Source organism: Musa acuminata, chromosome BXJ2-8 (assembly GCF_036884655.1).
Source record: "Musa acuminata AAA Group cultivar baxijiao chromosome BXJ2-8, Cavendish_Baxijiao_AAA, whole genome shotgun sequence".
NCBI classification, from domain to species: Eukaryota; Viridiplantae; Streptophyta; class Magnoliopsida; order Zingiberales; family Musaceae; genus Musa; species Musa acuminata.
Genome location: NC_088345.1, coordinates 45,028,968 through 45,050,914, shown reverse-complemented (window position 1 = coordinate 45,050,914; position 21,947 = coordinate 45,028,968). Strand labels below are relative to the sequence as shown.

Here is a 21,947-nt window from a genome sequence, read left to right as displayed (position 1 = left end):
TCCCTCCAATGTGAAGGATAAAAATTAGAGACAAACTAGAGATAATCTATTATAAGAATAATGAAAATATAAATCTCTGTCCAAAATCCTAGTAATAATCACAAGAGAATAATTGGGATACAAGAATCACGTCATTATGCACAATATCTAAATTCTCCCCCAGTAATCATTGTAAGAATCTACTGTAGATATGAGATAAAACAATGCTAGATGATTGAGAATAGTCTCTTTGCATTGTCCTTATTTTTTTCTCATTCTTTCTCTTATTTTTCTGTCCCACACCGTCTAATATAAATTAGGATTAAATTAAAAAAGGAGATGACCTATAGATTGTTAAAGCCCACTATGGACTGAACCATGGGCTGTCAACCCAACCAGAAGAACGACAAAGTATGTATCCTTCCTCTTCGTTTCCTTACGGAATAAAGTTCTCATACTACCGTTTATGACAGCCAGGAAGCAATCATCCTAAAGCATACCACAAGAAAATATTCTGATGTCACGTTGCCTGTGGATAGATATATATCTAATAAGAAACACTGCCAGAAATAATAGTGCTTTTACATTATCTCCAACCTCAAGTTATGTCGTTTAATGTAAGTATTGTAGTCTTTAAGGAAACATTCACCTAGCAATGTGTTGTAAACATATAGAAATAGTGATCAGGGCTTTGAGTATTGTGATTAATTATTGAAATATTACTATGTGAGTGAAAAATCAGTAAAAAATTATATATGTGTGTGTATATGTATATATATTTATGTTATCGATTATTAGTTATGATAATAACTTCAGTATTATATTTATTATTTATTGCCTGTATATATCAAATTCGAGTTCTTATTCTTGAGATTTAATTTCAATTCTAATTGATGAATCACATATAGTCTAGTTTAGAATTGATGAATTGATAGGTCGATTCGATTCTAATTTCAATATGATTCAGATCGAACAATGTGAGAATATGAACTGCTGTTTATCCAATAGTATCAAATAAACAGATATTTAATTATATGAAAAGAAAAACTTCTGAGTGATGTAACTATGCATATTACGTTTTAGCTATTAAAATGATAAAATTGATAATTATTATTAATCGTCATCGCTATTGTTAGTTCTATTTTTATTTAAAATAATATATAAAAAATACTTTTAAAAAGATATTATCAAAGGAGGACGATAATTTATGAAAATTAATTTTACGTTGTCATTATTATTGTCGTTCGCCATAATCTCACGCTGTTTCGAACGTGTGTTACAGACACCGTCACCTCGGAACACCTCCCGATGACCGCAAACGGATCCACAGATGGTGGAGATCCTATACAATTTCAGTTTATTTACAATCTTATTTTCTCATCTGGACCGTTCATTTTGAGGGCCCACTTCCACTCGCGGTCGTCACTCTGACGAGGACTGTTCGGTGCATCCGAAGGGTTTGTGAAAGCGAAAGCTTGAGCGGTAATCTCACCACCATTTGTTCCGACGCGTCCTCCGCCTCGGCCTCGGGAGGCACACTTCCATAGAGCTTCGTTTCATTCTACCTCGCCGACTCCGCTTGCTTCGGTGTCCGAAATAATGGTTTTCTTCTTCTCCTAATGATCTTTGGGGGTTTCCTTGTCGTGCTGGCTCGAACCGATCCCTCGTAGGGATCCGCGAGAGAAATTTCTAGGGTTTCCTCCTCGCACGCCCCCAAATCCATCGGAGGGCGACGCTGGCAGCATGCCTGATCCCTCCTCCGCTGTCTCCGCCCCAGTTGCTGCGACCGAGCCCGAGAAGCCTACGCCGGAAGCCGTCGCGACAGCCTTTGAGGTGGCCATCGATCTGGAAGCGGAATCAACAAATGGAGAAGGCGCAGCAGACAAAGATGCGGCGCAGAGCTTGGCGATCGAGGTTACAGGAGCGCGAAATGGAATTGGAGGCTCGGGTCGTGCAGTTGACGTTGATGCGGAAGTTGCTGCAAAGGTGGGAGCACGAGAGATGGTAACGGAAGAGAATGTCGATATGACCGATGTGGGCGAGGCGAAGGTTGTCATGGAAGTGGGAGCAGAGGTTGCAGAGGTCGAGCTGCTCGATGAAAAGGTGGCGGATAAAGGTCACGTTCTTACTGCTGAGTGTGGTGCGGAGTCCGATGCAGATGTAGGTGGTGTCGGAGACCACGATGTACATGTGCAGGAACAAGAACCACCCGAAAGGAGGAAGAGAGGGCGGCCGCGGCGTGCTACCATAGAGGATGGTCTACATGCTAGGTTTTTGCATCCCTTTCAAGATGAGAAGAAGGATGGATTCACGGTCTCGGACTTGGTGTGGGGTAAGGATGGATTCACGATGTACATGTCTGGGCAGATATTTGATGCGGCGGATGCATCGGCAACGGCGTTGAATGCTCAGAAGGAGGGCCGCTTTCTGGTAGTCTACTTTGGCGAGAAAACTTTTGCTTGGTGCGATAAGTCCCACTTGAAGCCCTTCCAGACATGCTTCACACATTTGGAGAAGAAGGGTAGCCCAGATGCATTTGGTACTGCGGTAAATGATGCACTAGGAGAGGTTTCTAGGATTATAGAGCTGGGAATGACATGCGGTTGTTTAAGTGACGAAGCTTATGCTATGCTTAAGGACAGAAAGTTTCAGAATGCTGGGGTTCGGGAAGGGACATATGGTTCTTCTGTTGACAAATCTTGGATCATGAATTCTTTTGAACCCAAAAAATTAATTGACTATGTGCAGATTTTAGCTATGTCCCCATGTAGTGGGGCTGATCGCTTGGATCTGGTTATAGCAAAAGCTCATCTGAAAGCGTTTCGTCGATCAAATGGGCATCTGGAACCTTGTGTATTTGTCCTGGGTCAAGGGCTAGAGAATGATGATGTGAGTTCACCAGCTATGGCAAGAAATCATGGTGAGGACAATGTTGATTTGTCCGCTTTAGATTCACCAGATTCTGGTTCTTGGAAGCAGAAGCCATGGGACAGTTGGGGAAAATCTAGGAAGAAACTTGTTTTGGAGGACCGTAGAAAAAAGAGGAGCTTGTCTGAGCTAATGGGTGTGAAAAGCTTTACTTGTAATGCAGATGGTTTTAGAAGTGGGTCTGGAACAAGAGAGTCTTTGGGCTCATCAGGTAGGAGACAAAAGGTTGATAATTCTTGTCCTGCTGTCTCAGGAAAGGGTAAGATGAAAAAGCTCAACTCTCTTAGGGATCTGACAACACAGTCTTCAAATCAAACTAAACAGCTTAAGGTTCGAGGAAGCAATGGATGGGTCAGAGGAGAGAAACTTCAATCACCCACTATGATAAAAAAGAGTCTAGCCGACTGGAAACATAGAAGTGCTGTTCCTGATTATCCTAATGTGCAAGTGAGGAGCCCAAGAGTAAAAGAAGGTGACTTAACGGACTCCTCCTCTTGTGAAATGCTCTCACATCTGTGCTTAGCTGCAAGGAATCCTCTTGAAACATATAGTTTCCTGGATACAACTGTCAGGTTCTTCACTAAATTCATTGATTGGCTGGTTTCTAGTTCTTCCGAGAATAAGAGATTGCCAGATGTCATTGGTGGTAAACAGAGTAGGAGAAGGTTGTCAAGAATTAAGAAAGTCTCTCTGGATTTGGCTACACCTGACTACATTCAAGACTCATATTGGTCCGATATTATTATTTGCAACAACTTTGATGAAGAACATGGATCTGAGGGTCGAAAAAGAACTGGACGATCGCGGGCAAAGAGACCGAAGAAGAAGAAGAGGAAGAAGCGCAAAGAGCAACCAAAATTATTCTTTTCATCGGTCTCTATGCCAAAGGCTGAACAATATCTGTAGATTGGTTCTGCTAGTGTTAGCACTGTACATGAATTGGAGGCTGAAAGTCCCCAAGATAATTTAGAAGAGGATGCCTATGATTGTATTTCTGTTTACGACATATGACCATTGCCCAGCGGTCAGCAGTATAGATTTGGGTAGACATGGACCTTATTAGGAGAAAGAAGACATTGTCTCTTTAAAAGGGATGCTGATGGAGAAATTGTTTTCCAATACTGAAGGGAAACATAACATCTTTGGGCAGCAAGCGGTAGCTATAGGTTTAGGTAGTCGGAGATAGTATCAAGATCCAAATAGCACATGACAGCAATGAAGATGCTTTAGATTTTGGATATAGCAATAGCTATAAGGTTTTTGCTGTCTCTACTTCATTCAAGTAACTATCTTAGTTGCTGTATGAATTAAATGTGCATCTAATTGTTATCTGTTTAGTTTAATTGTTTAACAAGATGTGGGTGATATGTAAGATAACATGCATACTGATCCTAATGGATATCTGAATGAGCTGTTGGTTTGGTCAGCAAGTTTATCTATCTTTTTGCTTTATATTTGTTAATTTCAACTGCAGTTTGACTTTATTTTTGGATGTTATATACTCCAGAGCTATACATTTGTGCCCTGAAATTTCATGATGAAAACCTGCCCTTGCTGAGTTTTAAAATGACATTTTCAGCTGTTTGTGTAGTCAACAGCAATCGACTTGATGTCTAAAGTCGGAACACTTATCTAACAGTTTTGCAAGATGCTTAGTTAATTTGTGCATCCATGTTGATGGAAATTCTGATATAGAAAGTTTTTGTTCTTCTCATTCTCATTTGTCAAGTTAAATTGTGTTATTTGTTAATTTTAACACAGTGGACTTGAACCTGAAAACTGGACTTGAACCTGAAAACTGTGCAACAATGCAATAACCAGTCGGATGTTTCGATAGAGACAACTGAAATATATACTTTAGGAAATATATACTTCTTAGGAGCTTTTTTGGGGATGTTTGTTGACAACAAGTTTGAACGACTACAAACTGGAAATCAGGTAGAACTGTAGAAGTGTTGCATGGCATGTCTTATTTAGTCATATTCATTCATGTAATTTATTTCCAGGGAAAAGCTAAACCATGTAAATCTCCTCTTAAATATGGCTTCAATAGCTGAAATATACTTCATATATTAATTTTAACTTGGAGTGTGATGACCAGAGTCTGCCATACCGAATCGTACCGTCCGATAGGTTAACGGTACGTGAACCGTTGCTATACTGTAGCACTGTAGCAGTACAGACTATAGTACACTGTAGCACTGCAGTGTAGCAGTGCAACGTTATAGTTAATGTTGCAGTGCACTGTTATAGTAGCAGTACAGTGCTACAGTGCTCGGGTGCACCTGAGTATACCGCTCGATACACCTGGGTGTACCACTCGGTACACCGTACCGGTACCGAGCCCAGGTCGAAACACTGGTACGATACGGTATTGCGAACCTTGGTGACTACAATCACATATTTGGTTATCGCAGTTCAACTCAACCTAGCATTTCTTGTGAACATACAACAATTTACCAGTGTTTGTACTATAACACCCCGATTAGTTCCACATTGTAAATGGACAAGATTAAGATAGATTTATAAGAGTCTGATGGATATACTATTATCAATTAAAGTCTAAGTATTTTGATCAGTAGTTTAGATCAAACGAAGTTGATAGGTCAGTTATCTCACCACTAGGCTATGCTTTATATGCATTATGCTATGGTTTAATCTGGGTAATGTTGGGTCTTAACGAGGTTGTTAAGCCCTTGAGTGAAGGAGTTTGTAATATCTCGATCAGTCTCACATCGAAAGTGATCAAGACTAAGATAGACTTATAAGGGTCTTGTGAGGGTATTATTATTAATCTTAGCTTAAGTATTTTGGCTAGTGATTTAAACTAGATGAATTTGATAGATCAATTATCTCATCAAGTTGGGTTGTGACATGCACATGCTTGATTAATTGGATATTCTCTTCCTTTTTCTGCTGTTTATGGTTCTTGTTTGTTCCATTGTCATTGCATGAATCTGCAAAAAATAAGTATTTGTGGTTTTGTATTCCGTTCCCTGACTTGCTGTCTCATTTAAAGTCATGTATCTTCTTACAGAAACTTTGAACGGTCAATAGTACCTATTTATTTGTGTTTTTTCTACTTCAAACTATATTTTATTTATAGCACACATGATATCTGCTCCCCTCTCCTTTACTATGAAGATGAATGTGATGAAGCAGGAGCCTTGGTTAATATGATTATGCTCATGCTGTAGATCCTGTTGCTAGCTGAGGCTTAGTCCAATAAACCATAAATGTCATTTGATTATTCTTTTTCCTCAAAAAACATAGGCCGATAGTGGAATGTTCTCACATTGCACCAACATGATTTTCTCATGCATTGCATCCTACAAAATATTTAGTATCTAGAGTTCTTTATACATTTAAGACTCTTCCATCAAATTTTCATCAACCATTATTAACTTACTGACCATAGTCATTCTGGCAGGATCCCCTCTACTTTGTTGGTGCCACCAAGGAGTAAGCATTTTATACCTGGCAAGTTGGAGTAATTGACTGACTCATTTCTATTATTATTTTTTGTCTGTTGTCTGAGTAGGTTATTGAGAAGGGCTGGCTTGCGCATGTTGTCAGTTGACGCTGGAGCTGCGTGATATGGTCAGTAGCCTAGCCTATGGAGATCAGAATCATTGAATTTTGAATTGGCACTGTCTCTCTGTAGGTAGGTTACAAGAGTTTCATTAGTGGTTTGGTTGGTTTGACTAGCAATTTATGTCATAATAAGATTTTGTGATGACAAGCCTAATGGCTAACGAATCTATCTTGCTTAGTGTTTTCAGCAGTGTAATCTCTTATAAAATGGATTCATTGTTTTGCTTTCTGTGGGTTTCTGAACCAGATATGCAGGTACATTTCCAAACCCTAATTTGATGACCAAGTCCATGCAACTTTGCTTACCATGATCAAGCAAAGTTCTTGAGGAGGCAGGAAGCTTGGAACCGAGGTAAATGACCTTCTCTTATGCATTTTAATCTCCTAAAGTTTTGACTCTTCCAGTTGGAAATGGATGTTCAGTAAAGCTTGAGTACTACTAGCTTTAATATTGTGGACTGCAAACTACTATTGAGTTCTAACATTACAAGCTCTGTTTCCAAAATCAATGACAGCTTTAGACTACATTTTGGTTCATATAGGTAATTAAATGGTATCACATATTGCCAACACATCTTTCAGTGAATCATCAAATAAAATCTTGATATATTTTCTCATAAATCTTATATCAAGTTTATAGTTAGAACTATAATTGATAGTAATGTCTTTTAATAACCCTTGTGATTTTATTTTAGGTATTTTATATTTATTTTTTTTGCATTTTTACATATATATATATATATCATTTTAGTATTGGAAATTGCATATTTACCCTTCTAATTGCCTAATTTTGTATTATTTTCACCAATTATTTGATCCTACATAATTTATTAATACTTCTGATATGTTTTCAAGAGAGTATTAGTATAAATTAGTTTTAACATTATTTTGCTGACAATCAACTATGGTTATATGCCATGTATGTAAGTTCTAAAGCTTTATTAATTGTAATTTATCTTTTTTATCATAATTTTAAGTGATTAATTTTTGGGTAAATATTCGAAAAAATCCCCTAATATGGATTTTCTTTGGGAGAGCACTTTTACTTTGAAAGATACCTAAACAATACCTCTTGGTGAGCTATTTTTCCCATTTATCCTTGGACAATTAGGTTATTATATTTTCGTCAAAACCAATGATTTTTGGATCGTCAGTTCAGTAAAGCTTTTGTTGACTAATCTGAATGAGACCTGTAAAGTGGTTGGTAAAATGTACGGTAAGGTACTATCGTACGATGGGTGTTGATTTCGATAAATAAGTAAAAAAACTTCTCTTTTATCACTTTTCTTCTTGTTCATGTCCTTTTTCTTTTTTTTTTGGTCTTCTCCTTTCTTTCATACCTAGATTGCTGTTGTTCTTCTTATTTGTCTTCTTGTTCTTTGTTTTTTTCTTTTCTTCTTAAGAAAAACATATGTTTCATGTTGTACTTTCATAGAAGCCAATGTTATAACTTATTTTACTGTTACATTCGTTCATTGATTTTAAAAATTAATTTTTTAATTCTAATGATATCATTATATGGAGGATCTTACTCCCGTGAAGTATTTTTAATTTTTAATGATATTGATAGATAGACAAGTAAAAATTATTTGCTGCATAGCTCATGTTTTGTGATTTTCTTTATAGACTTGATGAGTTTGAAAATAAATTATCTGAATAAAGGTTATAAGAAAAAATTGAAAGTGACATAAACCTTAATATTTATGATGTATTAGATGTTGTTTGTTAGTGAGTTATCTTAAGTGAGGATATATATGATTATTCATATATTGATCTGTTTATATTTGAATAATATTCAAGTTATTGTATTATATATATATATATATATATATATATATATATATATATATATATATATTTGTAACTCAAATAATGTCTTTGTACATGTGTTTAGAGATAGGGCTAAATTTCAAATATATTGTTACTAGAAGTTAGAAGATAAAAGCAAAATGTAAGGTTTTCGATTGTCAATGGATGATAATAACTCGTGGTTGAATTAATAGTTTTTGAATTACCAAATTTCAATAAGAGTATTATTGTAATTTGCCAAGATTGAATAGGGATAGTAAGAAATACAATAATTCTTTCATTATAGATCAAATCAAAAATTAAATTATGACAAATGTTGATTATACTCCGAAGATGATTATTGTTGATATTCAAAAAAAGATTTACACATGAGATTGCATTGAATGAGTTTGTGGTGATTTTGGAGGATCATAATTTTATCTTTAAGGGTGTTAAAATCGTATGATTATAAGACTCAACCAAATAATAATTTCATCAAAAAATTATTTTTAAAGAATATTTTATGGTTTTGGAGCTTATCTTAGAAGTTTTAAATAATGTATGTAATCTGTTTTAGTATCGATGTTGCACATCTATCAGGCAAATATCTTGGAACTTTGATGATGGCTAATTAGATTATTTCCAATTGCATTTGTTGTGACTGAGATGGATTGTAGATATTTATAAGGGTAGTTCTTGCATCAATTAAGAAAAAAATATTATATGATATGAAAATTTGACTATTATCAGTAATTGAAATTTATGAATTCTTTCAATTATAAAATCTCAGTAGTATATCATGGTTATTGCATAATTTATCTATCTAAAACTCTTACGAGGCATGTGCGAGACAAAGATGCTACAAACTTATTTTAAAATTATTTTGAGCTATGTACAAACTTAATGAATATATGCAAAAGTTGAGAAAAACATCATAAAGAAAGTATCATATTAATATCTAAAATTGAGATAAAGAAAATATGCCACTGTTATTCAATTCTCATAAAAAATGTATTGGAAATTACTAATATCGAGGTTCGGTTGAATCTAGAATTTTAATGATGAAATCAATCAATGAGTTTACGATCTAATGTGTTGTTTGAGAAAGATGATGCAAGATTAACTTATATCAGAAAAGGTAAAACGATTGAAGCAAAAACAATCAGATATTGGGTCGGAGTTCAAAAATGAGCATCGACCTCGAAGAATCGGACATTGCGCCAAGATCAGAAGTTGTGGGAGTCAACTTGTCGATGGATCGAGGGATATACCGAAGGTTCGGACGATGCACTGGAAGTTCGTCGGAAGTTCGCCAAGAGTTCGAATGAACAAATGACAAGCCGGACAACTTAAAATTGTTGTCTTATAATTGTTTAAGTCCTTATTATCGAAGTTAGGTCTTAATTTGAGTTAGATTTCGGTGTAACCATATTAACTCAATTAGGGGTCAATTGGGCCTGAGTTGAGGTTGTTTTGGGTCAAGTGGAAGGCCTAGTGACCCTTGTTGGCCTAGGTGATGGTGTCGCCAGGGTTGGCAGTGGCACCTCTTGAGGCTCGACCTCTTAGGTTGTTTGGGCGGTGGTATCGCCCAGACTAGCGATAGTACTACCAGAGCCCAATCTTTGAGGCCTTGTCAAGCAGTGGTACCGTCAGACTAGGCGGTGGTATCGCCCAGTATCAATGTCAGATTGGGCAGTAGTACCACCCAATATCAGACTGACAAGCAATGATATCGTTAATTATCAATCTGACAAATGGTGGTACCGCTAGTACCTCCAAAATATGAGATAAGACACTTTTTGGCTTCATTTTTAAAGCCATCTGGGGCCTATAAACACCCCAATCTTTCCTACTTACAAAGCTAAACAAAAGTCTTGAGATTTGAGTTGTAAAAGTTTTGAAAAAGTGCTATTACTCGGGAGTGAACATAGGTCACAACGATCGAATCACTATAAACTCGGTTTGCATTTACATTCTGCTTTTCATTGCTATTATTCTCTAAGTTAATTGCGTAGTTCACAATACAATTTTTTATCGAACGAAAGTTTTCTCAAATTGATGATTTTTTGGAAAGCACTAATTCTCTAAAATAGTTACAGTAGATTCGAAGAAAAAAAGTTGTTTGTGTTGATGTTTTATTATTTTAAAAATTTTATATTCTCATGCTATAGGGTTATTATTTTAAAAATTTTATATTCTCATGCCATTGAGTGTAGGAATGATAATTCAAATTCTAAGATTATTATAGAGTTGACACCTATAAGAAAACTTATAATAATATAATATTTTTTTACGAGAAGCAAATAATATTGGATATGATGAGAATATAATATCGTATAATCATCAAGAAACATAGTATAGGTTTGTGAAAAAATAAAAATAAAAATAAAAATTGAATCAACATATGATAAGATAAACATCAATGCAACCCTAGAACCCTATCTACATAATAAATCAAAATTTAATTTTCTTAGTAAATATTTTTACAAAAATGAAAACATACTTTAAAGAATCCTCGAATCTCTATCTCAAGCAATGTTTGATTGTTGTTGTAGTTTTGGAACCTTAGAAATAAGAAATGCTCAAATCCTACAACCTTTGTGTTACAATCCGAGTAAGATGGGTTAACTGACACATAACGTTGGTTTTGTTTAAATCACTTATCAAAATATTTAAGTTAAAATTATAACAATATACTCATAAGATCCTATCTTAATCTTTGCCCATATAAAATCGATGATGCTTGAAGACCATATAATATACTGTTATAATGGTCGAATATAAAAGTTAATTGTGAAATAGAGATATACAATATATGATAAAAATATCGATTCAAATTAAATTAATTTTTTATCTGATTTAATTTTACATGAAATCAAGCGATTTTCAAGAATAATATTATCTTTTAAAAAAATATGGACACTTTACGGGAAAAAAATGAAAGTTTGAGGTTTTTCGAAAAAAATGCGTCCTATATTTTCCATGGACTTCTATGAAAGTAATATGAGCACATAATCTTATTATTTGTTATATTTTAATTTATAAGGATAAATATGTTATTTTGAAACTGGAGACGGATTAATGTGTAAAAACACCATAAAAGGCGCCACTGTTTCCAGCGACGTAAAGACGAAGAGACAGCCAGCTGCGGCGACGGCGGCAGCGATGTCGAACAAGCTCATCAGCGAAATGGGCCTCCCCGCCTCCATCGCTAACGTCTTCGCCGCCCGCAACGTCTTAACCGCCAAGGCTATAAATACCTCCGCCTTTCTCTCTTCGTTCACCGCCAATCCCTCCTCCTTTAACCGCTTTCTTTCCCCGTGGACATTTAGGGTTTCTCACGCTGCTACTGCGGCCTTCTTCCTCTTCCTCAGGATGCTCTCTCGTTGCCGGAGTTCGATCTCGTGGCCCTTCTGGGATTGGATCTCGACCAGGTCAGGTCGGCCGTCGCGCGCATCAGCGAGATCGCCTGCCCTCCCTGCCGAACGGTGCTTCACGGGGTTCAACCTCTTCGATGCGATTAAATATTTTCTCAGTTGCTAGCATTTGATGTAGATCCGGTGGTTCCGCAGGCGCTATCGCTCTTGGAGGATCGTGCGCGATCCGCATGCCACCTCCCCACCTGCCTTCGTGGCCTCGATGACGCATTGCGCGGAGGAATTCCGTTTGGCGCTCTCACGGAGTTGGTTGGTCCATCAGGAATCGGCAAAACCCAGGTAGGGCATCGGTTTCTGTTCTTATTTATGTTTGTCGTGTTAGTCTGACAATTAACTATGACATTTGCATAATAGTGCTCAATAAACTTCAATGCGCATTCTAAGGCCAACCTTTTGCTCTGGGTTGTCTTGGTTCCGTGCTTTTCTGACTATTTGAAAGGAAAAGCTGGATATATTGTCTTCTAGTTTGATTGTGATGATTTTGGTGTCAATACATGGTTGTGTATGTCTAAAAGTATTCTATATGAGTGATATTGATTACTCTTGATATTTTTAGTGCCTAGCATAGGCTGACTATTACAATTTGTATATGCCAATAATTTATTTGATTTGTTACCTTTGGGTTCTTTTTGAAAAATGCATTGAGAGAATATAAATGATGAAATGGACAATTTAATGAGCTTTCCGACGTAGAGCATCTGACTGTGAACTTGCAAAGAAAGGTGCTGCCAGTGGGTACATGATGGCAGATCTGGAAAATGACCTTTGTATCACTGCTACAAGACAAAAAGCAAAATTAGATACTAATACCCTTACAAATATCTATACTTCTGTTTCTACAATAAGTAGGTACAAATCTTCTTTTTAACAAGGGTGTACTCATTAAGCAGGACCAGGAAGTTCTCCATTCATATTTATTTGTACATGAGGCTTAAAACCTCTGTATAGCTATGACGTATAATTGGCTTTTGTGGCTATTCTAGGGAGCTTAAAGCAGAAGATTGATCTTTTCCATTGAAAGTAGGGTCAAATTTGCAGTAACCCTTATTGCTATATTTTGGAATTATCATGCAAGAGTAAGTGCACAAATTCTGTTCTTGTATTGAATTGATAACTTTCCTGTTATTCTCAATGCAGTTTTGTCTAAAGTTGGCACTGTTAGCGGCCTTGCCTACTTGCTATGGAGGACTAAATGGCCGCATAATATATATGGATACTGAATCTAAATTTAGTTCTAGCAGGTACTTCAGATGTCTAAGCATTATCATCTATTTGCATCAGGAGTTTTTTTTTTTTCTCATCTTATGTGAACATCATATGACAGGTTGATAGAGATTGGCAAGAGTAGTTTTCCTCACATATTTCAGTCAGAAGGAATGGCTCAAGAGGTTTACTAGAAGCATAGTTCTTGTTATTGAGTGGTCTTTGTCTTGGAATGATACTTGATGTTCCTTCCTATTTATTTCTTGCAAAATTATTATGGAATAACAAGCTGTGTTATGATGAAACTAAGCTAAACTGAACTACTCATTGCAAATGTTGTGTGTACTCGCTGTCACTTCTGTTTTGGCAATATCCATTTGCCAAGATGATGCCACCTAGTGCATGTAACTCCGGTGGTGATTTAAGAGGTGGTGTTTGAAGGGCTTAAATTTTTCCCATGTTTTCGTTCTTCAGATGGCTGGTAGGATTGTAGTTCTACGACCTTTGTCGCTATCTGAATTCACTGAAAGGTATTGGCATGATAACTTCAGTCTTGTTCTTTTTTAAACAACAGAGGAAACTTCATGGGCGATTTCCCCAGAAAAGGCCCCAGTTTTTAATTTTTCTCAAAAGACACCCCCCATTTTGGTTTTTCCCAAATAGTATCCTCTAATTGAAAAATACCAAAATTTCCCTCTACTTCCTCGTCGCCTCCATCAGCATCACCTTTACCTCCTGTTGACCGTTACGTCTGCTGCCTTTGCCCCTTGCTCCCATCGCCTCTAGTGGAGAGGGGAGGGAGGAGGTGGCGGGAGAGGAGGGAGGAGGAGGAAGAGGAAGAAGGGAGGGGAAAGGGGAAGGATGGGCGGCAGAGGCAGTGGCGGGGAAGTAGAGGGGCAGTTTGGGAAAAACAAAATGGGGGTGCCTTTGGGAAAAACTGAAAAATGGGGTATTTTCTGGGGAAATCGCCCCAAATTTCATTAGTTATTTTATACTAATTATTAAAAAAAATATGTTTTACATATATAGTGCAACTTTTATGTTCTTCACTTCAGTACTCTTGACATTCAGAAGATGATATCTTTATCTAAAATTTTCATTGCAGCTTGCAACAGATAAAGCTGATGATTCTCCAGCATGATGTGAAGTTGCTCATTGTTGACAGCATGGCTGCAATTCTTCTGGGGTGCTCTCCATTCTTTTTCAGCTCTTTATACTTGTGATTATGGTTATCAGATCTGTGTGGATAGTATGATAAATGTTCCCTTAATTGTTGTCAGTTGAATGTATGTGTAATTGGATTTTTTTTTAATCTACAATGACACTTAACTTTGTATTTTAAGCATTGCAGTTAAAGTTGTTTTACATTGAGAATCTGGTCATATTAGGTTATGAATTGTGTTGTCCTTTTTCTGAACCCTTCAAGCAGCTCAAGTTTTGGTTTACACTATGGAGGCAAACATGTTTTTCTTGCTTCAAAAGCTCGCAGCAGTGCTTTTATGTCCTTTACAAAAGCATGAGATGATCATATAGCCAACTCTTTTATGGTTTAAAGCCCACTATATAAAGAGCTTATCATGTTGGCAAGATATTCATAACGCAAAAATTCAAGTGTAATATTTTCCTTATTCTTAAGGCCAAAATTTTACTTTGAACTATACAAAACTCACATGTCCAAGTCACTTTTTGGGAAACCTATCGGTGGATCAAACATAAGTTAGAATAATCATTATGATCTCATTACATTCTTCATATACATGCATGTGCTCTTAATAATTATTGTGAAGAAAAAATTTCTATTGGGATGCCTAACTTGTCAAATACAGTTGACATATTCTCTTCTTTTGATGAAGGTTGGTTGGCCTTTTGATGATGGACAGAGATGTCTGAATGACATTTTAATGTCCTTATTTGAACTCCTAGATTATGTAAAAGGGAATTGCATTTGTTTTTGCAGAAATGAGCTGCATTTACATGCATGATTATATCATAATAATTTTTACTCACAAGTTTCACAGTCATATACTCAAGCCTTTACATGATTTGGTTCTAGGGAGAATGAAAGAAGTACAACTGTTCAGAAGCAACACTCATGGCGCTGGCCTCTATCATTTCTTAAGTAAGATTTTTTTTCTGCTATTATCAAGTTGTTTCACTTAATGAAGATGGAGAATGGAACTATTTAACTTCTAATTCTGGAGCTATACAGTTTAGGGCTTTTACCTATTTAGAAGTTTCGCTTAAAATAGCTGCTGTGAAATCTATAGGTCCCTTGCTGAGTTTTCACAGATTCCTATTGTGGTGACAAACCAAGTGCGTAGTCAGAATAATGATGAAGTTTTTCATTATTCTTTCCAAGGTGTGGATACATATATTCATGTGAAGTGGTTTTTTGGTTGGTCGTGGCAGACTAACTTGAACAATTAAGCCTGTATGTTGAATATTGTACAGCTCAAAAGAATGATACTGGCAAAACCTCTGAAAGACTCGAATCTCATTTAACTGCTGCTTTGGGGATTCAGTGGGCTCATGCTGTGACTATTCGTCTTATATTTGAGGCTCATTCAGGTTAGTAGATGCCTGCACCTCTTTGATTAGAGTGAAAAAACATGCTTACATAAACTTCTCGCTTGGTGTTTTATTTTGAGAAAGAAAGACAATTTGAAAATTACCTTCAACATTACCTTTTATTAATGTCTTTAATCATGTTTCAGTTGTATTTTCTGTACTCTTGTGAATGTGTTTATGTTGGCAATTATCACCTACAAAAGCTGTGACTACAATGTAAAAGCATGATTTTTAACAAGCATCAGATTTAGAAACATTTTAACAAAATAACTTGATTACAGGTCAGAGGTTTATTAAGGTGTCAAAGTCTCCCACATCTCCAGCAGTAGCATTTCCATTTGTTGTCGAGTCATCAGGGATTTCATTGTTAAGTCATGATGGCCTTGAAGTTATGGGCGCAGAGATATGCACCATTCATTGTCAAGGTTCACATTTCAAAATGAATTTGTCATCTTATTTCAACTACTTAAGGCTTCTTACCTTCTTTATTGTTATGATTGTCTTTATGCAAAGATCAGGACACAACATTCTTGACCAGGGGACCAAGTCATACTCTCGTATTCAATGCTAGTCTCCAACAGTTTCTTGGTTAGATAATACCGGTAATGTATCATACCTTTCTGTTGCCATTTTCACCACAATTAAAAATCTCTAGAGCAAGATTTGAAACATCATCGGTATCACTCTGACAGCCAACCGGGACGTCGACCAGGTGATTTCACTCAGTTTAGTTTGCTATAGACTACACTGCCCGATAGTAGACCGGAATCAGGAGGTAGGCTGTCAGCCTGTCAGACATGACAATAATTAATATCTGCATGAGACTTATGTGCTTCATCATACATTATTCTTGTATTTCAAAGATCTTGAATAAAATTATCTTCAATTAAAAAGTTTGCTTGGTGTACTTTGGTCGTATAATTCAGCGATGAGATCATATTATAGCGTCGTACAGATTTACAGTGTTTTGTAATATAGTCAAATTTAGGAAAGTAATATTGTTTGTAAAGTCTTGGAAGTTCCATGGTTAAATTGTTGACTACCCAAGTTAAGATCCATGACATGTGTTGATTCTGTAGATATATAATGGGAAATTCTTTGTGTTTCTCTATCCCTAAAAGTAGCAATGTCCCATATCATTAATGTATCACACTGACGTGGTTTGGAAGTGAAACATCTTAATGCTAGCTGAATAGTGGTTCAGACTAAGATATCAAGAAATGGCTGCATGGGCTGTGGAGAACCAAATCCTGTGTCTTATAGCGTTCTATGTCAACTTTTATTGGGTCTGATCTTGGACAGACTGCTGGTTATTAGGCAATATCTGCATAAATGTCTTGACCATGGCATATATGGTGAAATCAGTCATTAGTGATTTCAGACTGAAGTTTATAGCAACACATGGTCATTTAAAACCCATGTACTTTTTATGTTGAGCTTTCATCACAAATAAGTTCCCAGTGTGAGAGGAGGGCAAGGTAGCAATTTTTCCATCCATCTTAAAAAAGATTTTTGATAACTGTGCTTCTCTTACATGCTGAGTCATCAACAAATTTGGGAATTTCTTGGGGAACCCAGTGCAATTTTCTGATTTATTTATTGCATCTAGTTACAATATTTAAACTATTCTCTAGGTACTTCCGTTACTGCTTATTAAAGTAAAAGAACAATATAATATGTGTGAGTATTTTTGTTAAACAATTTACTTTTTGTGCAGATGATCTTAAAATCGGCATGGCCTTGCTTTGCTCAATGGCACCAATCAGTCAACTGCTTACTTTTTCAGCTGAAGGCTTGACAATTTTCAAGGATTGAAACTTCGCCAGCTTCAATCTTCCTCGATTTACTGTTGACTTCTCATTCGTGTTTCAAATGTGAAATTGATCAAACACTAAGCATTTGGCTTCATAAATTCTTGCTGCCCCTCCAGGTTACCTTCTCACCTCTTAGATTAACCATTTTCAATATTGTAATGATGGGTGTGTTGGTTTGTTTAATGGTGTGGATGGACAAGTTGAGAGGATATAGCAAGAAGTTCCACATGGAGGATTGGATCAGTCAGGATCAGATTAACCACCGTGGAGAGTAACACTTGGGAGTGTCCTCGTCTTTGAGCTGTCATGCTGGGCCTTGGCAGCTTAAATAATAACATAGAGTAGTACATAGAGTACTAATCTTGCACAGATAGGAACCTTTCATCTCTCCTATTGTTTTAGTTTTCTTGTAGGCAATAGGGTAGGGATCTGGTATGTCTCTATAGTGATGCCTGACACATTGGCAGAGCCTTGTGGTTATGGGGCAGGGCTGCCGACAAGGATTCTTTTGACCAGTAAAAGGAAATCCTACAATGTTGTTTCACCTGAGTTTGTAGATGTCAGTTTGCATGGGCTGCTGAAGAGAGATCAAATAACAGACAAACCTCGAGCTTTTAACTTTTTTATTAAAATTAATTTATCTAAGGTTCTTAAGGTGAAATTAGTGAATCATAAGCTTTATTATGGGTGGGGAGAACAGAACAGATATTGGGAGCTAGCAGACCATGAACAAGTTGATTGGCTGGCAATTTATATTGAGTTTTTTATTTTATAACTTGTATGGGATTTGATTGGCCTTGAAGTTTTTTTATTTTTTTTCACAAGACACGGGAATGAGTTAGAGTTCTGAACAAGTAGAAATGTGTAGAATTTGTAGTGCCAATTAAGCAGAAGAATGGGTGGCTGGGATTTTTGTTTTCGTGTGTGGTTTCACAGCATATATTGCTTTGCTATTATGAAGCATTTGTTAGAGTTTCCTCCAAGAAATTGTTGACTAGGAAAACTGTAACACTAGGTAGATATATATACAGAAGAAAACAGATAAAGAGTGTTTTCTTCGTCTCAGGTTGATAGAATCTTTTCGATTGCAACATCACCGTGCAGTAGTAATACACGATTTTAATTGTTATCCAATAGCATCTAGGGTTTCGCGAACAATGTGCACATGAGTATGCTTGCAACAGCATCTGCCTCGAGATCTTGCATGGCTAAGTATCTCGATCGTATATGTATTGCAGGTCGCTGAGCATGTATTGTTTTAAGTAGTTTGGTGACTTCAAGTTGAGAAGAAAAAGAATCGTATCATAAGGTTTGGTTAGATAGGAAATGAGGGATTTGTCGGCGTAGACTTTCCATGAACGGACGCACTGCGCCCACGTCTCTCGACCCCCCAGAACACCAAAAACCTCGTATCCCCTCCACCCACCTAAAGGCCAATCCATTTGCCATTCCATCATAAACAAACTATTCATCTTCTATTTTAAGCAAGAGTCTAATGATGTTTGGCATTGATGCTGTTTTTTTTTAATGATCTTTACTTCTTAGAATGTAATTAATATGTCGTCATATGCTTTAATTAATTTTATATATATATATATATATATATATATATATATATATATATATATATATGTTTTATTTTGTTTAGTAACTGATCGAGGTCGGTCAAACCTGAACCGGTTGACCCGACTGGATGGAAATAATAATGGCCTCACAGGTCTCCTCGATCTTTGGGTTACCAAATCAAGGGCACATGGAGATCCTTCAATTCAACCGATCGATCGAGGGCTTCAGGGAGAAAACGATTGTTTAAGGTGCGCTTCATCAACTCCTACTCTTTGATCTGTGTGTGCAAATAATAATACCACTTGGGTTCCTCTGCTAAGCGGAATGCACGCAAGTGCATTTTCCGGTGTTCGATGGCAGTGATGTATCATCACGTGATAGTGGGGCTGTGGTGATGAGAACACCAACGCGATGGCTCCACCATCCGCCATGCTCTTTGACCTTACGTGCAAAGAAAGGGTAAAGCCCACGGCAAAGGACAAGAACGCGGTGCAAGCGTGTCAACTTGGCCTAATCAATTCAGTTGCTTTCCTAGGTTTTGGCTATACTTCAACCCCCACTCTGTGCCTCCTCATCCCATGCATAAGACATGCGTGAGTCTCACCTTTTTAATCACAAGACTACATTAGAAATTTTCGATAATAATAATTAAATAAGATGAACTTGTCAGATTCCTTCCGCGTTCGTCTCGATTTGACCGATTGTTTCTTGGTAATTAGGCACCCATCTTTTTCCTCTGACTTGAAACACCCAGATGGCTTGTCTATCGCTGATTGGCAGGGAACTCGGACCCACCTGTTGCGTCACTGGGTCCCGTGACCACAAAGTATTCGATTGGGGCCCAACGTTGATCGGTTCTTCATGGGCCCCAGAATGCACGATAGTATTCTTTTATTTCCGCTAAATTCTAATCTAGCTGTTAAACACATTGACCATTGATAGCGATAGCAAGATTTTGGGATCAAATCATACTAGTCCATGAACAATATACAAAGAAGCATGAGATGGTGCATGTAACGGGCACTCCAAGTATCAAAGATGGCGTGTCTCGTCTCCGGCAAAGATGTGGTTACTCCCATAGGCGCGTTATGTTTGATCCCTTTGGAGCCAACATCGTTATGACCAACAAAGGATTCCAACATAATCTAAGGTTGGAGTAAATACGATGTGGCATTCAAGTCGGACGAACCTAGAATCACTTGCATTTGTCACGACCATCCAAGTAGACACAAAATCTCACCAGAAAACCACACATCTCGTGCGTGAGACACACACCGCAAACAGTATTTTCGTGGGGAACGAAGGAAGAATAAAAACGATTATTTCTTGTGGAGGGACAACACGACAAACCATGTCCACAACTTTAGGAGCGAGGATTAGGAAGAGGGCAGACATGAAATTATCCCCGGTGCCTTAGGTTACACGCGGCGCCTCCTGCTGGTTGGTCCTGACCCGGTGTGGTCCTTGGCTGGCGCTGTCACCGACGGCGACGCCCTCTTTATCCCTGGCCGACCGGCTACTGCCCGTGACTCTATGCCATAACCGGAAAGGAGAGAGAGAGATAAAGAGGTAGAATTTAAGGTTCCGGGAGCGTTACCGTAAGAGGAAAGGATCCAAGAGCAGGGGAGAGGCGGGGCCCGCCATTTTTGTGGTGGTCCGAGGCAATTGGCCTGCGGTGGGGTCGGGGAACGCTGGGTTCCTTTCCCATTTATTTATTTATTTATTATTATTTTCTCTGGATTTCTAGTAATTTAAAACACCATATTTGCCCCTTATAACTTTTAATATAACATTACTTCTTCATAATATGCCCTCGGGGTTAATCATCGATTAGATAATTAAAACATATACGATTATAATTAGCCTGCCGAATGGACGGTCAAGATTTCATGGGTTAGTAGTGTCTTCTGGGTTGGCAAGTTGATGGATTGATTGATGCGTGTGTTGAGTATCTTCCCCCCGCCCCCGGGCTTAACTCCTTGGGGGACCAAACTGAACTCTGTTTTCGGAGGAAACAAGTGGTACTTGTTAGACTTAGACACCTGTGTTCGTTTTGACAACACATTTTGTCCAAATCCTCGTGCATGACAACAGTGAGACCCAATCCATTCAGTAAACAATCTATTTTAATGTTAGATTAACCATATAAGTTGCTTGAGAAGATAACGATACCAAGAACCACATTCGATTGCTTCCTAGAAGATGAAAGATTGTAGTTTTGACATTGGTTTCCTATATGATTTGGTGGGTAGGGTAGGGCATTTTGACGAGGTAAGACTTAATTGTCATATTTGTATTGTTGTTGTGAAGTCCCACCGAGGCCTTGACTTTCAATAAACTCATTATAGGTAATTCATTTTACTCACTTGCAAGTTATCCAATTTCTTTCGCAATCACAACTCTAGAATATTTATGATAATAATTTGAATCAGTGCACGAAAATAGAATTTCTTATTATTACAAGTAAGTAATAAGCAAACGTACTGAATAATCTAAGGAAGACGTGCAATGTTAAGTCAACTAAATATTATATCTTTCTTGGATCGACTACTTGATTTTACCTTCCATTATTCATTTTTTTTGTACACATAAAATATCCCTTTCGGGTCCCACTACAAATTAATTTTCTGATGTCCCTTTCCTATGATCCTCCAAAATGGATCGAAGAAACGCACCTAATCCTAACTCACTTGCCGCTAATTACTCAACGTAAGACCCCGATTAACGAGCACGGCAACACCTATCTCACTCGTCTTTTGGTTGGGCGCTCCTTCGGGGTCCGCTCTTCAGCCAAGCCCAGAGCAGGTGATCGGGAGAGTAGTGCGTCTCCGGGTAAGACAAGTATTCGTGTATTAAGAATCTTGCTTCGGTACGTGTACGGCTCCTGTCCCTTCGTTCATACGCGGCGACGACCAATCAGTTAATCTCCAGCCGTCGAATGCGATCCTCTCCGTCCGATTTCGTCCGACGGACCAGATTTGCCCAATCGCGGATATTTTGTCCTCTTGCGCTCCGCCCCCACGGAAACCGGGATACCGGCTTCTCCCGGTCGCCCCGCACCTCTATATAT

At 37.6% G+C, this 21,947-nt stretch overlaps 2 protein-coding genes across 9 annotated transcripts; both read left to right on the top strand.

The window, feature by feature from the left end:
* The first annotated feature begins 1,722 nt into the window (after positions 1-1,722).
* LOC135620413 (PWWP domain-containing protein 5-like) lies at positions 1,723-3,813 on the top strand. Its single transcript, XM_065123337.1, has one exon. The coding sequence runs from the start codon at positions 1,723-1,725 to the stop codon at positions 3,811-3,813; it is 2,091 nt and encodes a 696-aa protein (XP_064979409.1).
* Positions 3,814-4,023: 210 nt separating this feature from the next.
* LOC135619636 (DNA repair protein RAD51 homolog 2-like) lies at positions 4,024-17,409 on the top strand. Of its 8 annotated transcripts, XM_065121840.1 has the most exons (18): positions 4,024-4,163; positions 6,338-6,369; positions 6,449-6,571; positions 6,749-6,853; positions 11,409-11,538; positions 11,664-11,789; positions 11,862-12,005; positions 12,864-12,967; positions 13,051-13,114; positions 13,404-13,459; positions 14,035-14,115; positions 14,983-15,048; positions 15,197-15,288; positions 15,381-15,497; positions 15,779-15,922; positions 16,011-16,099; positions 16,190-16,272; positions 17,215-17,409. In XM_065121840.1, the coding sequence occupies exons 5-16, from the start codon at positions 11,455-11,457 to the stop codon at positions 16,088-16,090; spliced, it is 1,158 nt and encodes a 385-aa protein (XP_064977912.1). In that variant the 5' UTR covers positions 4,024-4,163; positions 6,338-6,369; positions 6,449-6,571; positions 6,749-6,853; positions 11,409-11,454; the 3' UTR covers positions 16,091-16,099; positions 16,190-16,272; positions 17,215-17,409. The 8 variants fall into 8 exon arrangements, with proteins under 8 accessions (XP_064977912.1, XP_064977906.1, XP_064977907.1 ...); XM_065121834.1 differs by lacking the exons at positions 4,024-4,163; positions 6,338-6,369; positions 6,449-6,571; positions 6,749-6,853 and having other exon boundaries at positions 11,248-11,538; XM_065121837.1 differs by lacking the exons at positions 4,024-4,163; positions 6,338-6,369; positions 6,449-6,571; positions 6,749-6,853 and having other exon boundaries at positions 11,250-11,538; positions 16,016-16,099.
* The last annotated feature ends 4,538 nt before the right edge of the window (positions 17,410-21,947 follow it).

Excerpts from the sequence above, each read along its gene's own strand:
- LOC135620413 (XM_065123337.1), top strand. The coding sequence starts at position 1,723 with ATGCCTGATCCCTCCTCCGCTGTCTCCGCCCCAGTTGCTGCGACCGAG.
- LOC135619636 (XM_065121835.1), top strand. The coding sequence starts at position 11,371 with ATGTGTAAAAACACCATAAAAGGCGCCACTGTTTCCAGCGACGTAAAG. Across the intron at positions 15,049-15,196 it reads TGGCCTCTATCATTTCTTAA|GTCCCTTGCTGAGTTTTCAC; the intron begins GTAAGATTTTTT and ends TGAAATCTATAG. Across the intron at positions 15,498-15,778 it reads TATATTTGAGGCTCATTCAG|GTCAGAGGTTTATTAAGGTG; the intron begins GTTAGTAGATGC and ends ACTTGATTACAG.